The sequence below is a fragment of the Lygodium microphyllum genome, unplaced genomic scaffold (assembly GCF_053477565.2).
Source record: "Lygodium microphyllum isolate KBCC unplaced genomic scaffold, Lygodium_microphyllum_v1.1.10 scaffold_266, whole genome shotgun sequence".
In the NCBI taxonomy this organism is placed as follows: Eukaryota; Viridiplantae; Streptophyta; class Polypodiopsida; order Schizaeales; family Lygodiaceae; genus Lygodium; species Lygodium microphyllum.
This window is the reverse complement of record NW_028229747.1, coordinates 28,222-49,687: the sequence shown is the minus strand read 5'-3', so window position 1 is coordinate 49,687 and position 21,466 is coordinate 28,222. Positions and strand designations below refer to the sequence as shown.

Sequence of the window (21,466 nt, the reverse complement as noted above, 5' to 3'; positions counted from 1 at the left end):
AAGAATCCATCCATAAAGCAACAAAACTAACTTTGAATTTTAACACGACTCTTTGATTAGCTAAATTTTGAGCATCCCCAACAAGTTTCAACTTGCATTGATCCATCATCCACACTTGGAAAGGTAGCTTGCACCTTATTCTAGTTCTCAAACTACATATTCCAAAAATCTACTTACTAAGTTTGGAAATATCAAAGCATGACTTGTCATACCTACCCAACACAAGAAAAGGAAAATATAAGCACATACAACATAATACTAGCTAACAACTTTTACCATATGCTAGGGTAAAGGGGCTAATATAGTGACATCTAACAATCCTCCATTATAACTTTTTTTCTCAAGCGAGTTTCATAAATGTTTCTAAATAGTCCAACTATATATATCAGATGCAATTCGAAGAAAAGACTTTGGGGTATTTTGATGTTTTTATTAAGTAGCCCTAGTTATAAATGAAGGATTCTTGGAAGGGTGACAATGAGGGGCCAATTGAGTAATACTCAAGGATGCAATGCTTTAAGATTTTACAAAATCCAAAATATAAAAAAATTTACATGGCTCAATTGTCTAACTCACATTAAGCTTACATGTAATATGGAAAAATATGTATTATAATATTGATCGGCTTAAAAAGTTGCATCTTTTTTGAAAAATTATCACTCAATTAGGGTGGGGTGTGTTTTGCTTTTGGGGGGTGGGCCTTTTTACCCTAGTATTCAACATTATAGATTGACCTTTCAAGACTTAGGGTGTGTGACAATATCAAGGTATAACATGCACCATACATTGATATCCAACATGAGATGAGCAAAAGATTAATGTGGATGTCATAGTACTAACATGCAGCATGCACCATATACTAGTATCCATTTTATAATTGATCTTTCCAGTCTATATATTGCACTATATGATAATTTATAATATTATAAGCTAACTTTTCTTATGGACATTAGATACCATTTAAAACAACAGCTTATCAAGAGTAAAGTAAAACAAATAACCTACATGTTACAATATCACTACACAACTTGGACCATATGTTGATACTTAATACGTGTATGATGCACCATATGCTAGTACTTACTCAAGACTATAAGCTACTCTTTTAATAAATGCGTTATGCTTTATAGTGTGCCATAATATCAAGATAGAGCTTACATCATGCATTGGTACTGTGCACAAGAAAAGAAAAATAGAAGAACATGCATATCACAATACTAGCATATCACTTGCACTATATGCTACAGCATATTAGTATGCATGTTGTAAAGCTAGCATACAACGTGTAATGCATGTTGTTACCCAACATATAAAATGTGATTTCCATGCATTAAAGAAGTAGCTAAAGAAGAAAAGCAAGCACCTTAAACAACTTCAATCACAATACCAAATCATGATTCTTACTCTCAACATGAAAAAACAAAAGCATATTCATATTTTCACTATAACCATAAGTGAAAGAAGAGGAGTAATTACATGTAGTCGCATTTTCTTGAATCGATTGTTCATGCTTAGCTTGAAATGCACTAGGATCTTATGCTTGATTTTTAAATTGTTTGATAGGGTCCAATCTTGCATTGGTGGTTTTTATGGACTAATTTGTTTGTGAGATTAATGTTATGTGCAAGATTAACAAGGTCAAGGTTTTATAATCCCATACATGAGCTGTAGCATATAGTGGTTGGTAGTATCAAGGGAGATCTAGATTTTATCAAGAAGGAATTAGATATAGTACATGAGATATCATATATAGCTAGACAAGTTTGTGGCATGAACTCAAGATCCTCGTGACAATTCTACATTGTTGGATGCAAAAATGGCTAAAACTGGCAGTTAAAGTAATTGAACTGAAGATGTGTTTCAAGCAAGTAATGAGTAGCACAAATAGAGTACATTAGCAACCGTCAAAACTTGAACATATCAATGTCACAAGAGACCGAGTATGAAAAGTTAGAGGAGGAAGGAGGGGATTAGAATAGGCAATAGTATTCAAGTTAAGAACAAAGTTGAGGATTAAAATATAATTGCATTGTTAACCATCATGTCCAATTACTCTAGAGGTAGCCCCAATCAGTTGCAACATATGATACAATTGTTGAGACTCCAGCTCAAGGATGGGCACATTGGTAATGATGGAAAACAATAGTAGTACTCAAGGTATCAACCATGCATAAACAATGGTTCTCATCATCAGCATGACAAAGATCATAAGCTGGGGAAGAATACCAAAGCCGCAATAACACTTATGCATGTCAAGACAAAATTCTAGTTGTCCAATGCATGATATCAAATTAATATATCAACATTGTGAAGAAATGCCCTAATACAAAAACATAAATGAAAGTGTACGACAAAGCATAAACTTAAAAGAATACAATTAAGGTTAGAGTATCTCACAGACAATGAACACAGAGGAAATCTGAATGAATGATTGAATGCTAAATATATAATGCTTGTATAGCAAAAAATTGTGCAAGAAATGAAAGATGTATCCCGAACTCTCGTGCCCAAGTGGTCACCCCAAAGAGGCCAAGACATTGGACAAAGGGTGCACGTTGGCTACCCAATGGCCTACCAAGTCTTGCAAAAGTAGATGAAACCACACAACTTTTTTTTTGTTGGTGGTTTGAGTATTTGTTTCAAAAAGTGTCGATGACAAGAGACTCATGGTCAAACCCAAAGACTTTCACAAATAAGTACGCTGTCCATATCACTACTGGATGTTGATGACAAAGAAATAAGCAAGCAAGGGAGACTGCCTTGAAGACTACCATATGCAATGCCACGAATATAGTGGATCCATCATCCAAAGTTGACCATTCCAAAATATCAAAAAGTGGTAAATGCACATGGAAGCATGTGTATAGAATAGAATGTCAACACGGTGAAGTTATACAAGAGGCAATGTAGATGTGATCATGTTCATACAAAATGCTATGCAACGGTGTCACTTGGACAGTGACCTTACAAGGGAATTGTTCACTTGCTCAAGCACTCTTTTACAATCATATCATCTTGAAGATGCAGATGAAGATACAAAGTACAAGATATGTAATGTTTGAGAAAGAAACTGTAAACAATATCTTGTCACCACCAGAGAAGAAAGTCGCCCCCTCAAATTGGAAGGTAAAGTTGGGGAGGGATCACTCTCTCCTCATTTATCATAAGAAATAGGGGAGGGTATACCCAAGCTGATCCTAGACAGAATATACTACAACACTGACTTATCACCCACCTTGGTCAATATGTCTACAAAGTTGTCAAATGAAAGCATAAACTCCAGACGAATGGTGTTGAGCTCAACCTACTCTCTAATGAAATGGAAGTGGACATCCACATACCGTGTCCATGGTGTAATGATCAGATTGTCTACAATGGCAATGGCACTCTGTGTCAAGATTGTGGGAGAGAAGGAAGGAGTCTCACTTGTAGCTTTCTTACTTGCACAATGGGGGAATACATACAAAGGTGGAGATTGAAAACAGTTTTCCTCTTCTTAGTTGTGTAAGCCAAAAGAACTCAAGTACATAGAAATAGAAGAACCCTATATATGGGTCTCAAACCAAACTCAACTAACTAAGGTGGCATACTAATTGAGCCACGAACTAGAGTAGATAAGGATAGCTATCATCTAGCTATTATTCATGGGCGGTGTACCAACCGCATCTGCAAACTGACAAGTTGGTGACATAAATGCACAACGGTCACCCTGCCATATCATGAGTGGAGCTCGATATCTCAACACTTCCCCTCGAGCTCAATCCCCATTCCTGCACACCAAGCAGGTCTCTAAACTTGCGCAACTTCTCTACGCCCAATGCCTTCGTGAATATGTCAGCTACCTGATCCTCTGTGCTGACATAAACTAGATCAATAAGACCTAGTAAAACCCTCTCCCGCACATAGTGATAATGCACCTCAATGTGCTTTGTTCTAGCATGATAGACTGGGTTATTTGCCAAGTGTATACTAATCATGTTGTCACAATAAATGACAACTGGCCCATCTGTAGGCTGATGCATATCATAAAGTAGCTTATGCAACCAAGCTACCTCACATACAGCCATTGTTGCGCCCCTGTACTCAGCCTCTGTGCTCGACAAGGCAATTGTAGGCTGTTTCTTGCTGCTCCAAGTAACTGCAGCACTCCCAAAAGAGAACACATATCCACTGGTAGATCGTCTATCAGAAATGCTACCAGCCCAATCAGCATCAGTGTATCCATGCAACTGTATCTGAACCCCAATCTCATAAAATAGTCCATACTGCAATGTGGACTTCAAATACCTGAGTATGCGTCTAGCCGCATCCAAATGTGGTTTCCTTGGAGCCTGCATAAACTGACTTACCAATCCAACAGCATAGCTCAAATCTGGCCTGGTAATAGTCATATAAATCAAACTTCCTACTGTGTCTGTACATAGTAGGGTCTTCGAGAAGCTCACCTGCATCTGCGCTCAACTTCACATTCTGATCCAAAGGAACTGAAATAGGCTTACAGCCTGTCATTCCATATTTGGACAGCATGTCCAATCCATACTGCCTCTGCAAGAGCCATATCCCACTTGGTGATCTAATCACTTCAATGCCCAAGAAATAACGCAACTCTCCCAAATCCTTCATCTCAAACTTCTGCTTCAATAGCATTTTCACATGAAAGATATCTTCATCACTATCACCTATGATAATCAAATCATCAACATAAATGACAAGTAGCATAATATCTTTCTCTGTTTTTCTCACATAAAGTGAGAAATCTGCCTTGAAAATCTGAAAGCCAATAGTGACAAGATATTGTCCTATCTTGTCAAACCATGCTCTAGGTACTTGCTTTAAGCCATACAAGGCTTTCTTCAACCTGCAAACAAACTCAGGATGAATAGCATGCACATAACCTGGTGGTTGCTCCATATAGACCTCTTCTTGCAAATCACCATGCAAGAAGGCATTCTTTACATCCATCTGATGTAAATACCATTTCTTTGATACAGCCATAGCAATGACTGCTCTTACGGTTGCCATCCTTGCAACCGGACTGAATGTTTCTTCATAATCCATGCCATATGTTTGTGCATACCCCTTAACTACTAATCTTGCCTTGTATCTGTTCACAGAACCATCTGCATTGTGCTTCACCTTATAAACCCACTTACAACCAATTGCATTCTTATCTTTAGGCAAAGGTACCAATTCCCATGTAGCATTTGCTTCCAAAGCATCCATTTCTTCATCCATGGCTTTCTCCCATTTTTCTTTTCCCATGGCTTGCTCAAAAGAAGTAGGTTCTAGTTCATGTATCATTTTGACCATATAGGCATAGTGAATGGCTGTAAATCCATCATATTTCACCCTGTCCACAGGATACCTAGCTCTGGTAGACCTCGCAAAGTAGGTTCACTCCAGGTGCTCTCAAAACATCCCTGGTCTTCCTTACTCCAGGTGTAATAATAGAAGGAATACCCAACTCATCATCAATGCTCTGTTCTGAGCCATTGGATTCACCATCCACATAAGAGTGACATGCATTCACATCAAACATGGGCTTATCTACCTTCTCTTTTTCTTTTCGTGAAACCTGCATACCACTATCTGCATTGTTTTGAGGAGATTCTCCTGATCTCAATCTGCCTGTCTATGGCGAAGAATGTGAACCACTGCTAGAGGACACTCCAGGTCCACTAATATTTTGTGACTGCTGCTGTGAATTCTGTGCAGCATTACCATTTTGTGCATCTACATCATCAATCACATTTACTGGTTTATACCAGCTACTCATCTCATCAAAAACATCTCTGCTCACTGTAAACTTAAGTAGAAGGGTTATAGCATCTATACCCTTTCTGCTGTGCAGAGAGTAACCAATAAAGATGCACTTCTTAGCTTTTGGATCCAACTTGGATCTCAACTCATCTAGCACATGAACATAGGCGATGCAACAAAAAATCTTCAAATGAGAAATGTCTGATTTCCTACCAGTATACCTCTCCTCTAGAGTCATCCCATGTATTGCTGTAGTGGGAGTCATGTTCATTATGTAGACTGTTGTAGCAACTCCTTTAGCCCAGTAAAAATCTGGCAAGTCTTTTTCATTGAGTATGGCACGAGATACCTCTCCAATATGCATGTTTTTCCTTTCTGCAATTCCATTTTGTTGTGGGGTATGACTCCATGAATATTGCTGCTTTATGCCATGCTCCTGCAGGAACCTTGCAAACTCATTTGAGAGGTACTCTCCCCCTCCATCTGACCTTAGACATTTTATTTACAGGCATGTTCCTTTTTCAACCATAGCTTTAAGAGTTTTGAAATGCCCAAAAGCTTCACTTTTCGTTTTCATAAAATACACCCAAACTTTTCTGCTATAGTCATCAATAAAAGTGACAAAATAATAACAGCCTCCAAGAGATGCAGCTTTAGTAGTCCACACATCAGAGTGGATTAATTCCAATGGCTTCTTACTCTCTTGAACATGTCTAGGAAATGGTTTCCTTGACTGTTTTCCAAATTGACATGCTTAACATATCTTATGCATTTCTGCGACCTTGAATTTATGCAATCCTGCAACAATATTTTGGGCTTGCATTCATTTAAGTCGTTGTACATTAACATGACCAATGCGTTTATGCCAAATATCAATATCTGCAACTACACCGGTCCCATGTGCAAACATTGCTGCACTCAATTCAGGCATGTCTGCATCCAACGTAAACATTCTGCCCTTCTTCTTTCCTTTTGCTATCAAGCGACCTTTATTTTTCATATCCTCAACAAACCATCCATGAGAATTAAATCTGACCTGCAAGCCCTGCTCAACCATTTGACCAACAGAAACTAGGTTCTTGGTGATATTCGGGACATGAAATACATCCGACAGGTATTTCTTTTTCCCATCCTGCATAGACAAATGAATTTTTCCAATTTGCACAATAGGATGTGCAATATCATCACCAGTCTCCACAAATTCTGGTATTTTCATTTTCCTTGCATCATGTATCCATTCTGCATGACCTGTCATGTGGTTTGATGCACCTGAGTCAACATACCACACATCGTTGCTTTCTTCTGCACTTGTCACAGAATTAGTCATGTGCTGCACCATAAACAAATGCTCATTTCTGTCATCACCCTGTCTACTAGAAGGTGCATAATTTCCTTGTTGCAATTTTTCATTCATGATGTCATTCTGCTTTTTATAGCAGTCTTTAGCCATATGACCCATTTTACCACAGTAGTAGCATTCAACATTCCTGTTTGCATTTTGGCCTCTTTGCCATCCACCACGACCTCTTTGACTCCCCCTGCCTCTAGAGTTACCACATCCTCCTCCATAGGACTGGTTTTCTTGAGTTTGCTGCATATTCTGATTTCTACCACGACTTCCAGATCGGCCTCCTCTACCTCTGCCTCTACCTCTTCCAGCATTTGAGTAGAAGACAGATTCTTTTGAAGTTCCTCCTGAAGAAGATGCACCACCATTTCTCTGCTCCTCAGAAATTAGAAGAGCAATCAACTCCTCAAAATCAGGAAATCTTTCACGGACGGAAATGGATGTTCGAAATTGTGCATAATCCTTTCCTAGACCATTCAAGGTCACAGAAACTAAATCATCATCTTCCACTGGCGACCCAATGGAAGCAAGTGCATCTGCAATCTTCTTCACCTTCATGTGGTAGTCATTGATGCTCATACTTTCTCTTTGCACATTGTGCAACTCTTGCTTGAGCTGCATTTTCTTGGCTTGCGTATTTGTGCTATACATTTTTTACAAAGTATCCCATGCCTCCTTTGGCGTACTTGCATCTTGAATATGCACAATCATAGAGTCTGAAATGCTGATAGACAGCCAGTACATAACTTTCCTGGCTCTCTCATGCCATGCTTTAAATGCCTGCATTTGCTATTGATTGGGAACATCAGGAAGAACTGGTTCTTCTTCATTTCCTGTAACGAATTTCCAATATCCTTTTCCCATAAGGAAATTCGTCATTCTAAACGTCCATGCTTGGAAGTTGTTCTTGTCAAGCTTTTCAGTGACAATCTGTGAAAGAGAATCAGATGCCATTACAGAACACTGCAAAAAATTATGTCACTGCAAAGAACACAGCTTCAGCCTCACAAGGGCAAATCTGTAAAACTGACGAAAGTGGTATTTGACCACACAGTCACTTCCTAGTGATGATTTTGCATCAACAGGCAACAAGGATGATTCTGTAACTCCCAATGTCTGCGCACAGGCATATGATACAATTTCTACAGTAACTTTTCACTGACCTGTAGAACAGTGGTCGCACAGCATAAAACTGGGCCTTTTCCTGAGTGCGTGCAAAAAACTTCCGCATCCAAAACAGGCCCCGAAATGGCCTCAAATCAAAAAAACAGAGCAACCAAGGGCTAAAGCCCCTACCCGCAGCATATATTGTCCTCTTGCTACACCGCGAAGGGCGTCTCAATCTGAGACAATGCACTCTTGCACTTTCCGGCTGTGCTACCTGCAGAGACTTGCTCCCAAAACAAAAAAATGAAAAAAACACTGGTCCTCTTACCAGAACACCGCAAACTTGGTTTGCTTTCTTGAGCTCCTTACCACGAACAAGGCTCTGATACCATGTCAAGATTGTGGGAGAGAAGGAATGAGTCTCACTTGTAGCTTTCTTGCTTGCACAATGGGGGAATACACACAAAGGTGGAGGCTGAAAACAGTTTTCCTCTTCTTAGTTGTTTAACCAAAAGAACTCAAGTACATAGAAATAGAAGAACCCTATATATGGGTCTCAAACCAAACTCAACTAACTAAGGTGGCATACTAACTGAGCCACGAACTAGAGTAGATAAGAATAGCTATCATCTAGCTATTATTCATGGGCGGTGTACCAACCACATCTGCAAACTGACAAGTCGGTGACATAAATGCACAACGGTCACCCTGGCATATCACGAGTGGAGCTCGATATCTCAACACTCTGGTTACTGGAGTAGACAATGATGGGAGAGTCGCATGAAAATTGAAGTACTGCCACTAAGCTCCTCAAGTAGATAGCATGTATGGTACTATCAAAGAGAGTGTAACCGGTCTATGACTCACATCAAGCAGTAGTTCCTTCAATTAACACCTCATCTTTTCACACACACACACAAACAGAGACCTCACTCTCTTGCTCAACACCAGATTAGCCCCAAAGACCAACTCCCCTCTCAGTATTTCTTTATCAATTAAACAACGGAAAGTTACAAAAATGAAATGTTTCAAAATACATAACCTGTTAACAATTGGTTTTTATCTTTTCTAAGTAAATCCTAACTGCATAAGGATAGTACAGCAGGACCAGAACAACATCCCTTTTAGGAAAGCATTTTCTGTGACCATAACTCAATAATTCATGTGCACAATTACAGTCTGCAGAACTCTGTATTCACGGATCTTACTATCTAGCATATCCAGAACAACATTCCTTTTAGGAAAGCATTTTTTATGATCATAACTCAATGATTTATGTGCAGAATTGCAGTCTACAGAACTCTGTATTCATTGTTCTTACTGTCCGCATATCTAGAATAACATTCCTTTTAGGAAAGCATTTTATGTGACCATAACTCAATGATTTATGTGTAGAATTGCAGTCTGCAGGCATATCCAGAACAACATCCCTTTTAGGAAAGCATTTTCTGTGACCATAACTCAATAATTCATGTGTAGAATTGCAGTCTACAGAACTCTGTGTGCACTGTTCTCACTCTCCAGCATATCTTAAACAACTCTGTATTTACTATTTTTACTGTCCAGCATATCCAAAACAACATCTCTTTTACCCTGGCATCATTCCAGCAGTAAAACAATCCCACAAACAGCATTAAATCAAAACTAAAAAACCATGTTCATGTGTGGCATGGTCATCACTTTCTTTAGTTCCTGCATTGGAGAAGCCAACAGCTACTCCTAAACCTAAACAGTGAGACTCTTGCCTCTGTAGAAGTGCAAAGAAAACATAGAACTAGTACCTTCGATGAAATCAGCCCATCATGCCAAGCATTTCCTCTGAGAATAGAGAGAGAGTGGACTAGAGGGAGCAAGCTCTACATCCATACATGAGTCAGAGATGAAGTACTCTTCATAGCTGATGTACTTGTAGCAATCTGCCCTCAGCTCCTCAAAACTTCACTCTCAGATCTACCCCTTATACCTATTACGTTTTTTTTAATTACTTTCTCTCTTTTGGAAATTTGTACCACATAGCATACATGTAACAATTTTTCTGTTTAAACCTTCCGGTCTAAAATTTTCCATGATCAATACAAATTTTGACCTCAGCACAGACCAGAAAATTAATCCTCGTGCAAAAATGAAGATAATGATGCAAACGGATTCTGTGGTCCAAAAATAGTAAGTCTCTAAATTTTAGGGATAGTGACCTCTGCATTCCTCAAGTTGTTCTGAGTAAGTTTTATCATTGCAACCACATCAAAAAGTGTAATATGGCTCAATTACGATGATTTTTATTCCATGAGCATTTTCACATGTGCATCTTTTGTCTTGGCCAAGCTCATTGTCCTACACCATCTCCAGTGGCTAAGCACACAGTCCCAAACCACTGGCATTCTATTCTTCAGTGCCCATTCAATATAAAACTAGTCCTAAGACTCAAATAAACAATTAGTCCAATTTGTCCCAATGGCTGCCTCTTCTTGCCATGCAAAGATCTCGCCTTAATCCAAGAAAACTCTGGGGGTAAAAAGCAACGTCAACTAAAGAAAAGAAAAATAAAATATTTATATAAGTAAATAAGGAAAGCAACTACAAAAAGTATCACCACATGGTGACAAAGAGCCATATACTCAATCTCGATCGTGGAAGCTACCACCATCTCTTGCTTACGGCTAGCCTAAGATACGTGTGACATGCCCAAGATAAAGAGATAGTCACCATGGGAATGCCAAGTGTCAGGATCTCCTGCCCAATTAGAGTTAGTGTATCCTTGTAAACATAAATCAGAACCATAAGTTAAGCCATAAAAATATATACACCACAAATATCTCAAAACGTGGACATGCAATCTAATGTGGCATCCTAGATGCAGTGAAATACTAACGAAATAAACTAACTTAGTAAGCTAAATCTGGCCTATTATGAATCAACCAATGGAGTTTCCCTACCATAGATCTATAGGTGGGCTTATCAAAGGCTAACCTAGGGTATCATTTGAAAGATAGACAATGGGATCAAGAGGCATGGCCACATGTCGTGTTTGATACGTTTAATATTGGTCCACTAACTAAAGAGCGTATTGCTATGACACAAAATTACCTCTCCCAAATCGACCATTCCATCTCCAAAAAGTAAGACAACAAACCAAGGTCTGTCATCTCAAAAGTATAATAAAGTTAGGCCTTAATTTTTGCTATGGCAGTAGAATTTGAGCCAATGATGATAAGTAAATCATCTACATATAGTAGGATATAGCTAACCCCCATTGAAATAGTATGAACATATAAGTTCAGATCATAAGGGATAGAATGGTATGCCTGAGTTCGAAGGAACTCATCATTCTTTGAAACCAAGACCGTGATGCTTGCTTCAACCCATAAAGAGCTTTCCACAACAAGTTAAACCCTATCTTTCCAAACACCCAAAAAAATCTGAGAGATTACTCCACATAGATGTCCTCTCCAGATAATTGTTTAGAAAGACACTTTTGACATCCATCTGATAGATCGATGAACTGTAGTTAGCAACTAACGTAACCAACAAATGAAATGATGTCAACCACGCAATAGAAGCAAATGTCTCTTCATAGTCAATACTTTGCTTTTGTTGAAACCCTTGCACCACAAGGAGAGCCTTATACTCAACTAAAGTCCCATCAACCTTTAGCTTAGTCCTAAAAATCCACTTCATTCCGTTGAAGAAAATATGGAGCACTCACCAAAGTTTCTTGCAACTTTTGCTTATCTTTTTTGGAGTGCAATTGGAAAAACCTATCCTTTCAAGGCTAATGAACCAATACTTAGTTTAAAGAGTTTTTTCATCATAAGCATCACCAATATCTTGCGAAAAAGAGGAAATAAGCTCAAAAGATTGAGAAGTAATAACATGCATACCTAACATGAGTGAATCAAGGTGGAGAAGTGTGTGGAAAAGATGAAAGAGATAAGGATGGAGTTGATGGTGGTAGAGAGGAAAATGGTTTATATTCTAAGGCAATTTTCACATCAAGATGGCCAATCTATTGTGGAGCTTCCATCCTTCCTATAAAATCATTAGACCGGTGCACCAAATCTAAAGGAGAAAACTCAATTTTACCTTCAATCTATTATTGAGCTCGATACATGAGAATGAGATCATATTCAGCTCGTAAGATCTCGTATGGTCTGTGGACTTCATGGTAATCTAAAGACTCTCTGACCATGTCAGAAGGAGGACCAAGATATGAAGCCCACTCCGTCTCGTATCTTAGTATGCTAGGCTCAGGAGCATCATGATGATGTAGTGAAGTTGTGGTTGAAAATCATCTTGCCCTCCTATTGTTCCTACTTCTTGCAAAGGGCTTTTAGATCGAAGGATGAGAATTCATTGAAGAGAACCTTGCTCTAATACCATGTGAACAAATACCCTAATGCAAAAACATAAATGAAAGTGTATGACAAAGCATAAACTCAACAGAACACAGTTAGAGTTAGGGTAACTCAGTAACCATGAACATGATGGAAATCTGAATGAATGACAATATATTGAATAAATGCTTATTTTAGCTCAACAAGCATGACGTAGGGCCATGATGTTGAAAATGAACTCGTAATCTTCTCCATCTATTTGATGGGGCCCTCTATCGTATGAGAATTTGTGACATAAAAATATCATAGCTCTTCAACTAGAGGGTCATCTAATGGCAAAATATCCTAACCTAGTAAAGGAATACCAACTTACTAGCAAACTATTGGGTGGAGCTTATGAGTAGAAATCAACAACTATGGCAAATAGAACTCCACGACCTGCTAGAGGGGGGGGAGGGGGGGGCTCTTGCAAGTACACAAGCTTAAAGAATAAATGGACAATAAGTGAGATGAAAGTATAACTAATTGGACATAAATATATAGATTAAAATATCCACCTACGCCTTTGAGCATTATTTAATGCTAAGTGGTATAAAAGGTGTTCTTACCGGATATGCACTTTAGCACACACTAATGTGTTTCACACAAGGGGATGAATAATAACTAACAAATTCCCCCTTCACATAATGGGTGACTAAACCCATGACACGGAACAAAAGAAAAAGGAAATGGAAAGGTCTTACCTCAAAGTAGTAGTGTCTAATCCCATGCAAAAGATTCTATAAAGGAGATACAGAAGTGAGAGAGTTGGCAAACATGAGCAAGATCATGACATGGTCTACTGACAAGCTCAAGGACTCGAAGTAGAACAACGTTCAAAGGTTCATGTACATGGCTCAGATACTAATCAAAGGTCAACAAGGCTTAGAGGCATTGTGCACACGACCAAGGGCATGGCTCAAAGTTGTATGTGCATGGCTTGGAGACAATCAAAAGCCAACGTGGCTTAGAGGCATAGTTCTTGTGAGTATGGACCTAAACTTCAAGTATAGCTCTTGGTCTTAACATAAAGACCATTAAAGTACAATTGGCTAGTGGAGAAGGTGGTTTGGGCAACTTTTGCAATAGACCGGACCACTAGCCATCACTAGAGTTATCACTTGTCGTGCAGATCAATGTGTTAGAGCAAAGATGGCAACAATAGCCACACACACACACAAAGAACTCTTGCAAGTACACAAACTAAAGTAATAAACTAACAATGAGTACATGAGATGAAAGTACAATTGATAGGACCTGAATATATGCTTTAAACTAATAAACAAACAATGAGTACATGAGATGAAAGTACAACTGATAGGACCTGAATATATGCTCTAAAATATCCACCTACACCTTTGAGCCTTACTTAACACTAAGTGGTATAAAATGTCTTCTTGGATATGCACTTTTACACACTAATGTATTTCACACATGTGAAAGGTGAGAAAAATCGAAGCTTGCACTCCAGAGCTATGGCGAGAGAGCAAGAGTAAGAAAGAGAGAGACAAGAAATGGAAACCCCAACAGTCACAATGTGTGACGGGCCTTCCTTTATCCAAACTGTTACTATAAGAATAAAGAATAAAGTGATGGTGACGGGCGCCCGCCACCTGCATTGTGCAGTGGTGGTGACTGTTAGTGTAGTAATACACGGGCGGCTAGGCGTAGACACCTTTACCCCCAACAACCTCCCACTTAAAGACGAATCTGCCCTAGTGAGAAGTGAAGAGGGAAAAAAAAAGACAGTACGTGTACACATGTACAATAGAATGAGGAAAGACGTCATCTCATCCCGCGCCCATCAATCTCTTGAGGAAGGCAAAGCGCTCTGTAAAGAGGCTTTTCGTGAGCAGATCTGCAAGATTCTGGTCAGTCGAGATCTTGACAAGATCAACAGACTTGTCCTCAACGACCCCACGTATGAAGTGATACCTCACCTCAATGTGTTTTATCTTCGCATGGAAGACCAAATTCTTGGCTAACTGAATAGCACTCATAGAATCTAAATGCAGTGTAGGAATAGCATCAATACCAAGGTCAGCAACCAAACAACCCAACCAAATGGCCTCCTTGCAAGCCTCAGTGGCTGCAACATACTCAGTCTCTGTAGTAGAAAGGGCCGTGCATTTCTGCACCTTGGACATCCAAGAAACAGCACCTCCAGCATAGGTGAATACATAGCCAGAAGTGGACTTCCTACTATCTGCATGTCCTACATAATCAAAGTCAGTGTACCCCACGATTCATGTATCCTGGCTGCCATAGCATATGCACATATCTGTAGTGCCCTTCAGATACCTCATGATACCCTTCACGGCATCCCAATGTTTCTTGCCAGGTGTAGCCATATAGCATGCCACAACACTAACTGCAAAGACAATATCTGGACAAGTGACGATCATGACACACATAAGACTGTCCACTGCAGATGCATAGGGAATCTTGGCAATCTCGGCCCTCTGCTCATCTATCTGCGGACAATCAGTCTGTGATACCTTCACATAAGAAGGCAATGGACAGCCAATAGGCTTTACGTCCTGCATGCGGAAGCGCTCAAGGACTTTATGAATATACTCCCTCTGTGACAAGTAGAGGAGTCCCTGATGCCTGTCGCGTCTAATGCGCATACCAAGTATGTGAGCGGCCTGTCCCAGATCTTTCATCTCAAAGCTCTTCTTAAGCTAGCCTTAAGAGCATCTAGCTCATCATGAGCTTTCCCTACTATCAACATATCATCCACATAGAGTACCAAAATCAATAAAGAACCATCACGAGCTTTCTTCGTGTAAAGACACGGATCCATAGCACTCCTGTTATAGCCCTGTGACTACATAAAGGCATCAAACTTATGATACTACTCCCTAGGTGCCTGCTTCAAGCCATAAAGACTTTTCTTCAATTTGCACACTAGATGCTCCCTGCCAGGTTCTGCAAAGCCCTTAGACTGCTCCATATAAATCTCATCATGCAAGTCCCCATGTAAGAAAGCCGTCTTGACATCCATCTGGTATAAATCCAAGTCAAGCTAACCAACCAAAGCCAAGACTAAGCACAGGGTGGTCATCTTAACCACAGGAGAAAAGACCTCATCAAATTCCATACCATGCTCATGCTTAAAACCCTTTGCTACCAATCTAGCCTTGTATGCCGGCCTGGGGTGTCCAGGGGTATTTTTCAGCTTGTACACCCACTTGCATGGCAAAGCCTTCTTGCCCATAGGCAAGGAAACCAAATCCCAAGTGTCATTCTTATACCAGAAATAGAAAGGTCTTAACTCAAAGCGGTGGTGTCCAATCTAGTACAATAGATTTTGGAGAGGAGATATACGGAGTGACTGTCACCCTTGTGCATAGCCTCATCATAAGTGAAAGGCTCTCCTGCATCTGTAACCAAGACATAATGCATCGAGGGCTGAACAGGGTATTTACAGGTGGTTACAGGTACACCATTTATTACTGAAGCACAAATGCAGGTACTACAGGGTACCCACAGGTCCAGTCCTGCCCTTTGACCTACCCATTGTAAATGATGGGCTGCCTGTCAATCTCTTCCTAGCATTTTCAGACATTCTATGGAGGCTCTGCCAAACTCCTAGGAGACTATAAAGCAAGTGGAGCAAGGATGGATCACCAAGGCAATAGTAAAAATCCATCAGGGCAAAGGCCTCCACTCTTACATAGCAGATTCGGTGTTGCATCCCCTTCTCAGAAACAGTTTCTAGGTCTTCCCTGCCTGGAGCACCAGGCCCTCTGACCATCAGCTTGTATAAAAAGGTCTCTCCCAACTTTACTCCGAACCAATGGTGCACAAACCACTCTCCTAGCTTGCCAATTTTCCCTAGACAAAAATCCCTCAATATCATAAAATTCTTGGACCAAGCAGCACAGCTATGCCACGCAAGATGTCAAAGACACCAAGAGAAGGCAACCTACAGGGCCATATCTTGGAGGGCCTGGTTGACCACTAGGAATCTAACAGCTAGTGAAAAGTAGACAATGCTCTAATAGGTCTGCTTCCACCGAATGGAAAGGAGTCTAGAACCAATGTTCAAGTCTTGCTGGGTGCATCACTTGTTTGGACCCTCATGTTCACATGGCGTATTTGTATAAGACTGGGTTCTTGCCACTTGAACATTGTTTGGTCCTCTTATGAAGAGAAAAATGCTAGTGCAATCAAGCTTCAATCTGCATTCATTTGACATTATACATCTTGACAAATAGTTTCAATATTAAGCCTAAATTTGCTACTCTTTTATGTACCTTTATCTTTTTGTGCGTGTACTAAATCTAAATTTGGAACGTACCTTTTTTTCTCACTAAGATGTTGTAGCATGAAATTATTTTCTTGATGAGTATCAAACCAAAAATCATACACCTTGGTGCCCACACTTCTGGAGACATTAGCAGGCGTTCTCTTTTTGCCTGACCATTTTCTTGTTTCCTCTATCAATAGTTCAGGATACAACCTCCCAGTGTTTGTAGATATGCTTCCCTTGAGGATGTAAGAGATGCCATATTCTGACTGGCAATTTATGAGCTGCTGAAAGCATCTAAGTCCAAGGTGTTCCTCTATATGAGTTTTGCAGGCACTAAGTAAAGTTATCCACATAACTTTGGAAGGAGAAAAAGGTATAGATTCAAGAAAGCTCAGTGCATCATGCAAGCCTCCTGACCGTGCAAGGAGATCAATCATGCAAGACAAATGACCAAATCCTGGTTCCATACCATAATTCTCTCTCATAAGCTTGAAGATTTCTTTAGCCTGCTGTATTTGGTTGGCACGGCTGCATGCTGTGAGTACACAATTAAATGTGATCTTGTTAGGAAATACAGCCTGTTTTTGCATATCTTGAAAAAGTTGTACAGCCATGCTGCCATCATGATTTATGCCATATCCTTTAATCATTGTATTCCAGGACACAATATTCTTAACTGGCAAACTGTCAAAAATTTTATGTGCTTCCAGAATCAAACCATGTTTGACATAAATGTCGAGCAAAACAGTGCTTATGAAGCCATCTCTTTCACATCCTTTAACTACAATGTATGTGTATATTTCTTGTCCAATATCCAAGGTACTGCTGCAAGCTTTTAGCAGACAAACAAGTGTTACAGTACTCTCACGAAAACCTTCCAGTTGCATTCTCCTGAACATTTTGAGGGCTTCTTGACTAAGTCCATGTGCAGCATAAGCTGTTATAATTGTGCTCCATGACACGACATCTGGATCTGGTAACTTTTCAAAGACATCCTGTGCATCGACAAGGATGTGACATTTGGCATACATATCAACTAATGCATTGCCAATAGAGGTGTCTATTTCAAATCCTTTACATGTGATCTCTGCATGCAGTTCTAAACCCTTGCTAATTGTCTCTATGCAGTCACAAGATTTCAGCACATAGAGATATGTATGTATATCTGGTGATACCTCCTCCAATTTGATCTGATCGAAACAACCTAAAGCTTCCTTCCAACATCCATGGTCTGTAAACCCTGAAATCATTGCATTCCATGACTCTACAGTACAATTCGGCAGCATATCAAAAACTTTCCAGGCCTCTGAATAAGAACCATCCTTGGCATATATTTCGACAAGCGTATCTCCAACAAAGATATCTCCCTCAAACCCCCTTTCAATGACTTCTTTGTGCAGTCCTTTACTCTTATCAAAGGCATTTAAGCTGCAACAAGCTCTTAAACTATAGCCATATGTGAAAGCATTAGGAGGGATCCCAGACTGCTGTAATTGATAAAGACAAGCTAGTGCTTCCTGCTCAAACCCACCTTCCACATGTCCTGCTATGATTGCATTCCATGCAATAATGTTTTGGACAGACAGATCAAGCAACACATTGCGAGCTTCTGACAGCATGCCACAAGACACAAACATCTCAACCAAAGCACATCCCACAAAAGCATCACTTTCAAATGCCTTGCATGTGATCTGCATATATGTGTCCCTTCCCTTATCTATGGCTCGCATGTTAGAACAAGCTTTCAAAATGGCAGGGAAAGTGCCAGCTTCCAGACAAATACCTTCTAGTTCCATTTTCTTCATGCACCTTAGTGCATCCTCATAAAGTCCATGTTCCACATAACCATGAATAACTGCACCCCATGTCACAGGGTTTCCTGTGTGCAGTTTATCAAGCACTTTTCCTGCATCAATAACTGAGCCACATTTGCCATACATATCAATCAAACTGCTCGAAACAAATTCATCCCTTTCATACCCCTCTGCCGTAGCATCCATGTGTAATTCTCGACCTTTGTCAAGCATGCCTGTTAGCCCCAAAGCTTTCAAGCAGCAAGTATAAGTGATAGCATTTGGAGAGAATCCTTCAGTCTTCATCATTCCAAAACATTTAATCGTTTCTTGGTAAGGTCCATGTTCAGAAAATCCTGTCATTAGAGCATTCCATGTCACTACATCTCGCTGAATGGTTTTGTTAAAAACTTCCCAGGCCTCTACGACTAACCCATATTTAACATACATGCTCACCAAACTACTGCCAAGAAAGAGGTCCCCTTCAACTCCCCTTTCAACACTCTCCCTGTGCATTATTTGACCCAAGTGCATGGCTTCTGAACTGCCAAAGGTTCTCAACACACAGCTAAATGTGACAGCATTAAAAGCCACATTCTCTGCCTGCATCTGGTAATAGCACTTTAGAACTTCTTCGTGTAGCCCACTTTCAGCAAATCCTTTTATTAAGCAAGTCCATGATGTAGCAAGTCGGGTTGTTAGCTCCTGGAAAACTTTCCATGCCTCAGCAGATGAACCACATGTAGCATACATATAAACTAAAGCATCAATGAGTGAATGTTCTCTTTCGAAACCCCATTCCACACTTCCTTTGTGTAGCTCTCTACCATTGTCTAGATCTACTATGCTGCTACTGGCTTTTATTAGGCATGTAAACATGGCAGGATCTGGAGATAGATCTCCTAGCTGCATCTGTTCAAAACACTCCAGAGCTTTGTGGGGAAAACCTGAATCACAATATCCTGCAATAAGCGTAGTCCAAGTAACAGAATTTCTAGCCAGAAGTTTGTTGAAAACTTCTTCAGCCTCTGCATATGCATCACATTTGGCATATACATCTACTAAAGTGCTCCCAACCCAAGCATCATCCTCTATTCCAATTTGGATAACCAAATTGTAAATTTCATTGCAGTTTCGTATGGCCCCATTGCTACCACAGGCTTTCAAAATGCACATCAAAACAGCAGCATCGGGGGAGATACAGTCCAGTTGGAGCAGGTCAAAGCATTTCAGTGCTTCTTGAAAACAGCCATACTCAGCATATCCTGTAAGAAGAGAGGTCCATGATACAATGTTTCGGGATGGGAGCTTCTCAAAAACTTCTCGAGCATCTGAAAGTGAACCACATTTTGCATACACGTTTAGTACAGCACTACCAACAAAGATATCATTCTCAAATCCAACAGTCGTGATCATTATGTATAATTTCATGCCTTCTTCAACATTGTTAAGTCTCCAGCATGCTTTCAACAGCGCGACAAATGTGTATGTGCTAGGAGCAACATAATCTTCCTGCATCCTTTTGTACATGTCAAAGGCATACTGCGGTTGGCCACTGTCAGCATATCCTAACATAAGAGAAGTCCATGAATGCACGCTTCTATACATCAGCTTGCTGAAAACTCTGCGAGCATCAAAAATGCTTCCACATTCTACGAATGTTGTCACAAGATGGTTTCCCAACACAGTGAGAGCTTCTAGCCCAAAGCTACAAACGTGAAGTTGTATGAGATTTGCATCTATGAGGCCACCTTTTTTCCGGCAAATTTGCAAGCTATGGATAAGCCTGTCAATTATTGGCAGCCCATCCTTCATCCAACAAATCTTTCCTTCATCACTCCCCTCTTTTAAAGAGTAAAACACAGATGCCTCCTTATTAACCTCATAATGAAAATCATCATTGCATGTGGGATTATACGATGAAACATCACGAGCAAAACTCATCTTTTTAACATTTGAAAAGACCTGGTTTGATTTTGCAGATCCAAAAGGTGTGAAGCCGTTAAAAATCGTATGGTAACACTGTTCCAATCCGTTCTTAATCGAATTTTGCATTATCTGTGTACACTAATCCTTAGATTATGAATCATATGGCACATCTGAAGTTCAAGAGATTTGTATGATAAAGCTAATACAAGTCATGATACATCACCGTTAACTTCCTTGAGGGGGAAAACACAGAAATTACTTACTTTGGATAGTCCGGACATCGGCCATGTGCATTTGCTATTATCAGACTCGATCCATATACACTGCCTATGTAGCTTGGGTCCCTTACCTGCTAGCAGCAGGAACACCAGAAAGAGACGAGGTTATCGAATGATTAACCCAGAGAATGAAACAACTCCTACGTACACTGAAACAGCTCGAGCTTGTTCACCGAGCATTCATGATCAATGATAATATTTGTTTGCTCTAGTCTAGATTTTCAGACAGCCTTATGAGAGGAACCAGACCAGATACAGAGCACAACCTGCTGCTGAGTTAGTGGTGAGCCTGTATCTCGACAGGCTTCATGCAATGAATGGTTCATTCTTCCTGCGGCATTGACAAACTGCCTCTCCGGCCTGTGTGTGGGCAAACTTTAAATCATTTCGATTTCCCGTTGTTTCTGAGTCTGCTATAAATTGAATCCTTGGGAAATTTAACAAAACGCCCATAAATTTTGCACTAATGCCCAAAATGCAAGGGGCCCCGTCGCAGCAACAGGGGGCTTTTTCAACTGTGTATACCTTTCTTCATTCTATGTACTTGCGCTAGTGCCTGCACAAGCATCTTTCGCGCATGCAGAACGCTAGTCTGTTTCATAGCATGCAAAGTTGCCGTGCGA

General features: G+C 40.0%; 1 protein-coding gene across 4 annotated transcripts; it reads right to left on the bottom strand.

The window, feature by feature from the left end:
* Positions 1-2,012: 2,012 nt before the first annotated feature.
* On the bottom strand, positions 2,013-21,361 carry LOC148008219 (pentatricopeptide repeat-containing protein At3g53360, mitochondrial-like). 4 transcript variants are annotated; one of them, XM_087674405.1, is made up of 4 exons: positions 21,110-21,361; positions 20,829-20,914; positions 16,892-20,703; positions 2,013-2,212 (listed from the first exon to the last, which is right to left on the bottom strand). In XM_087674405.1, exons 2-4 carry the CDS (start codon positions 20,844-20,846, stop codon positions 2,206-2,208), a joined length of 3,837 nt encoding a protein of 1,278 aa, XP_087530531.1. In that variant the 5' UTR covers positions 20,847-20,914; positions 21,110-21,361; the 3' UTR covers positions 2,013-2,205. The 4 variants fall into 4 exon arrangements, with proteins under 4 accessions (XP_087530531.1, XP_087530528.1, XP_087530529.1 ...); XM_087674402.1 differs by lacking the exon at positions 2,013-2,212 and having other exon boundaries at positions 14,138-20,703; XM_087674403.1 differs by lacking the exon at positions 2,013-2,212 and having other exon boundaries at positions 14,138-20,694; positions 21,110-21,360.
* Between the last annotated feature and the right edge of the window lie 105 nt (positions 21,362-21,466).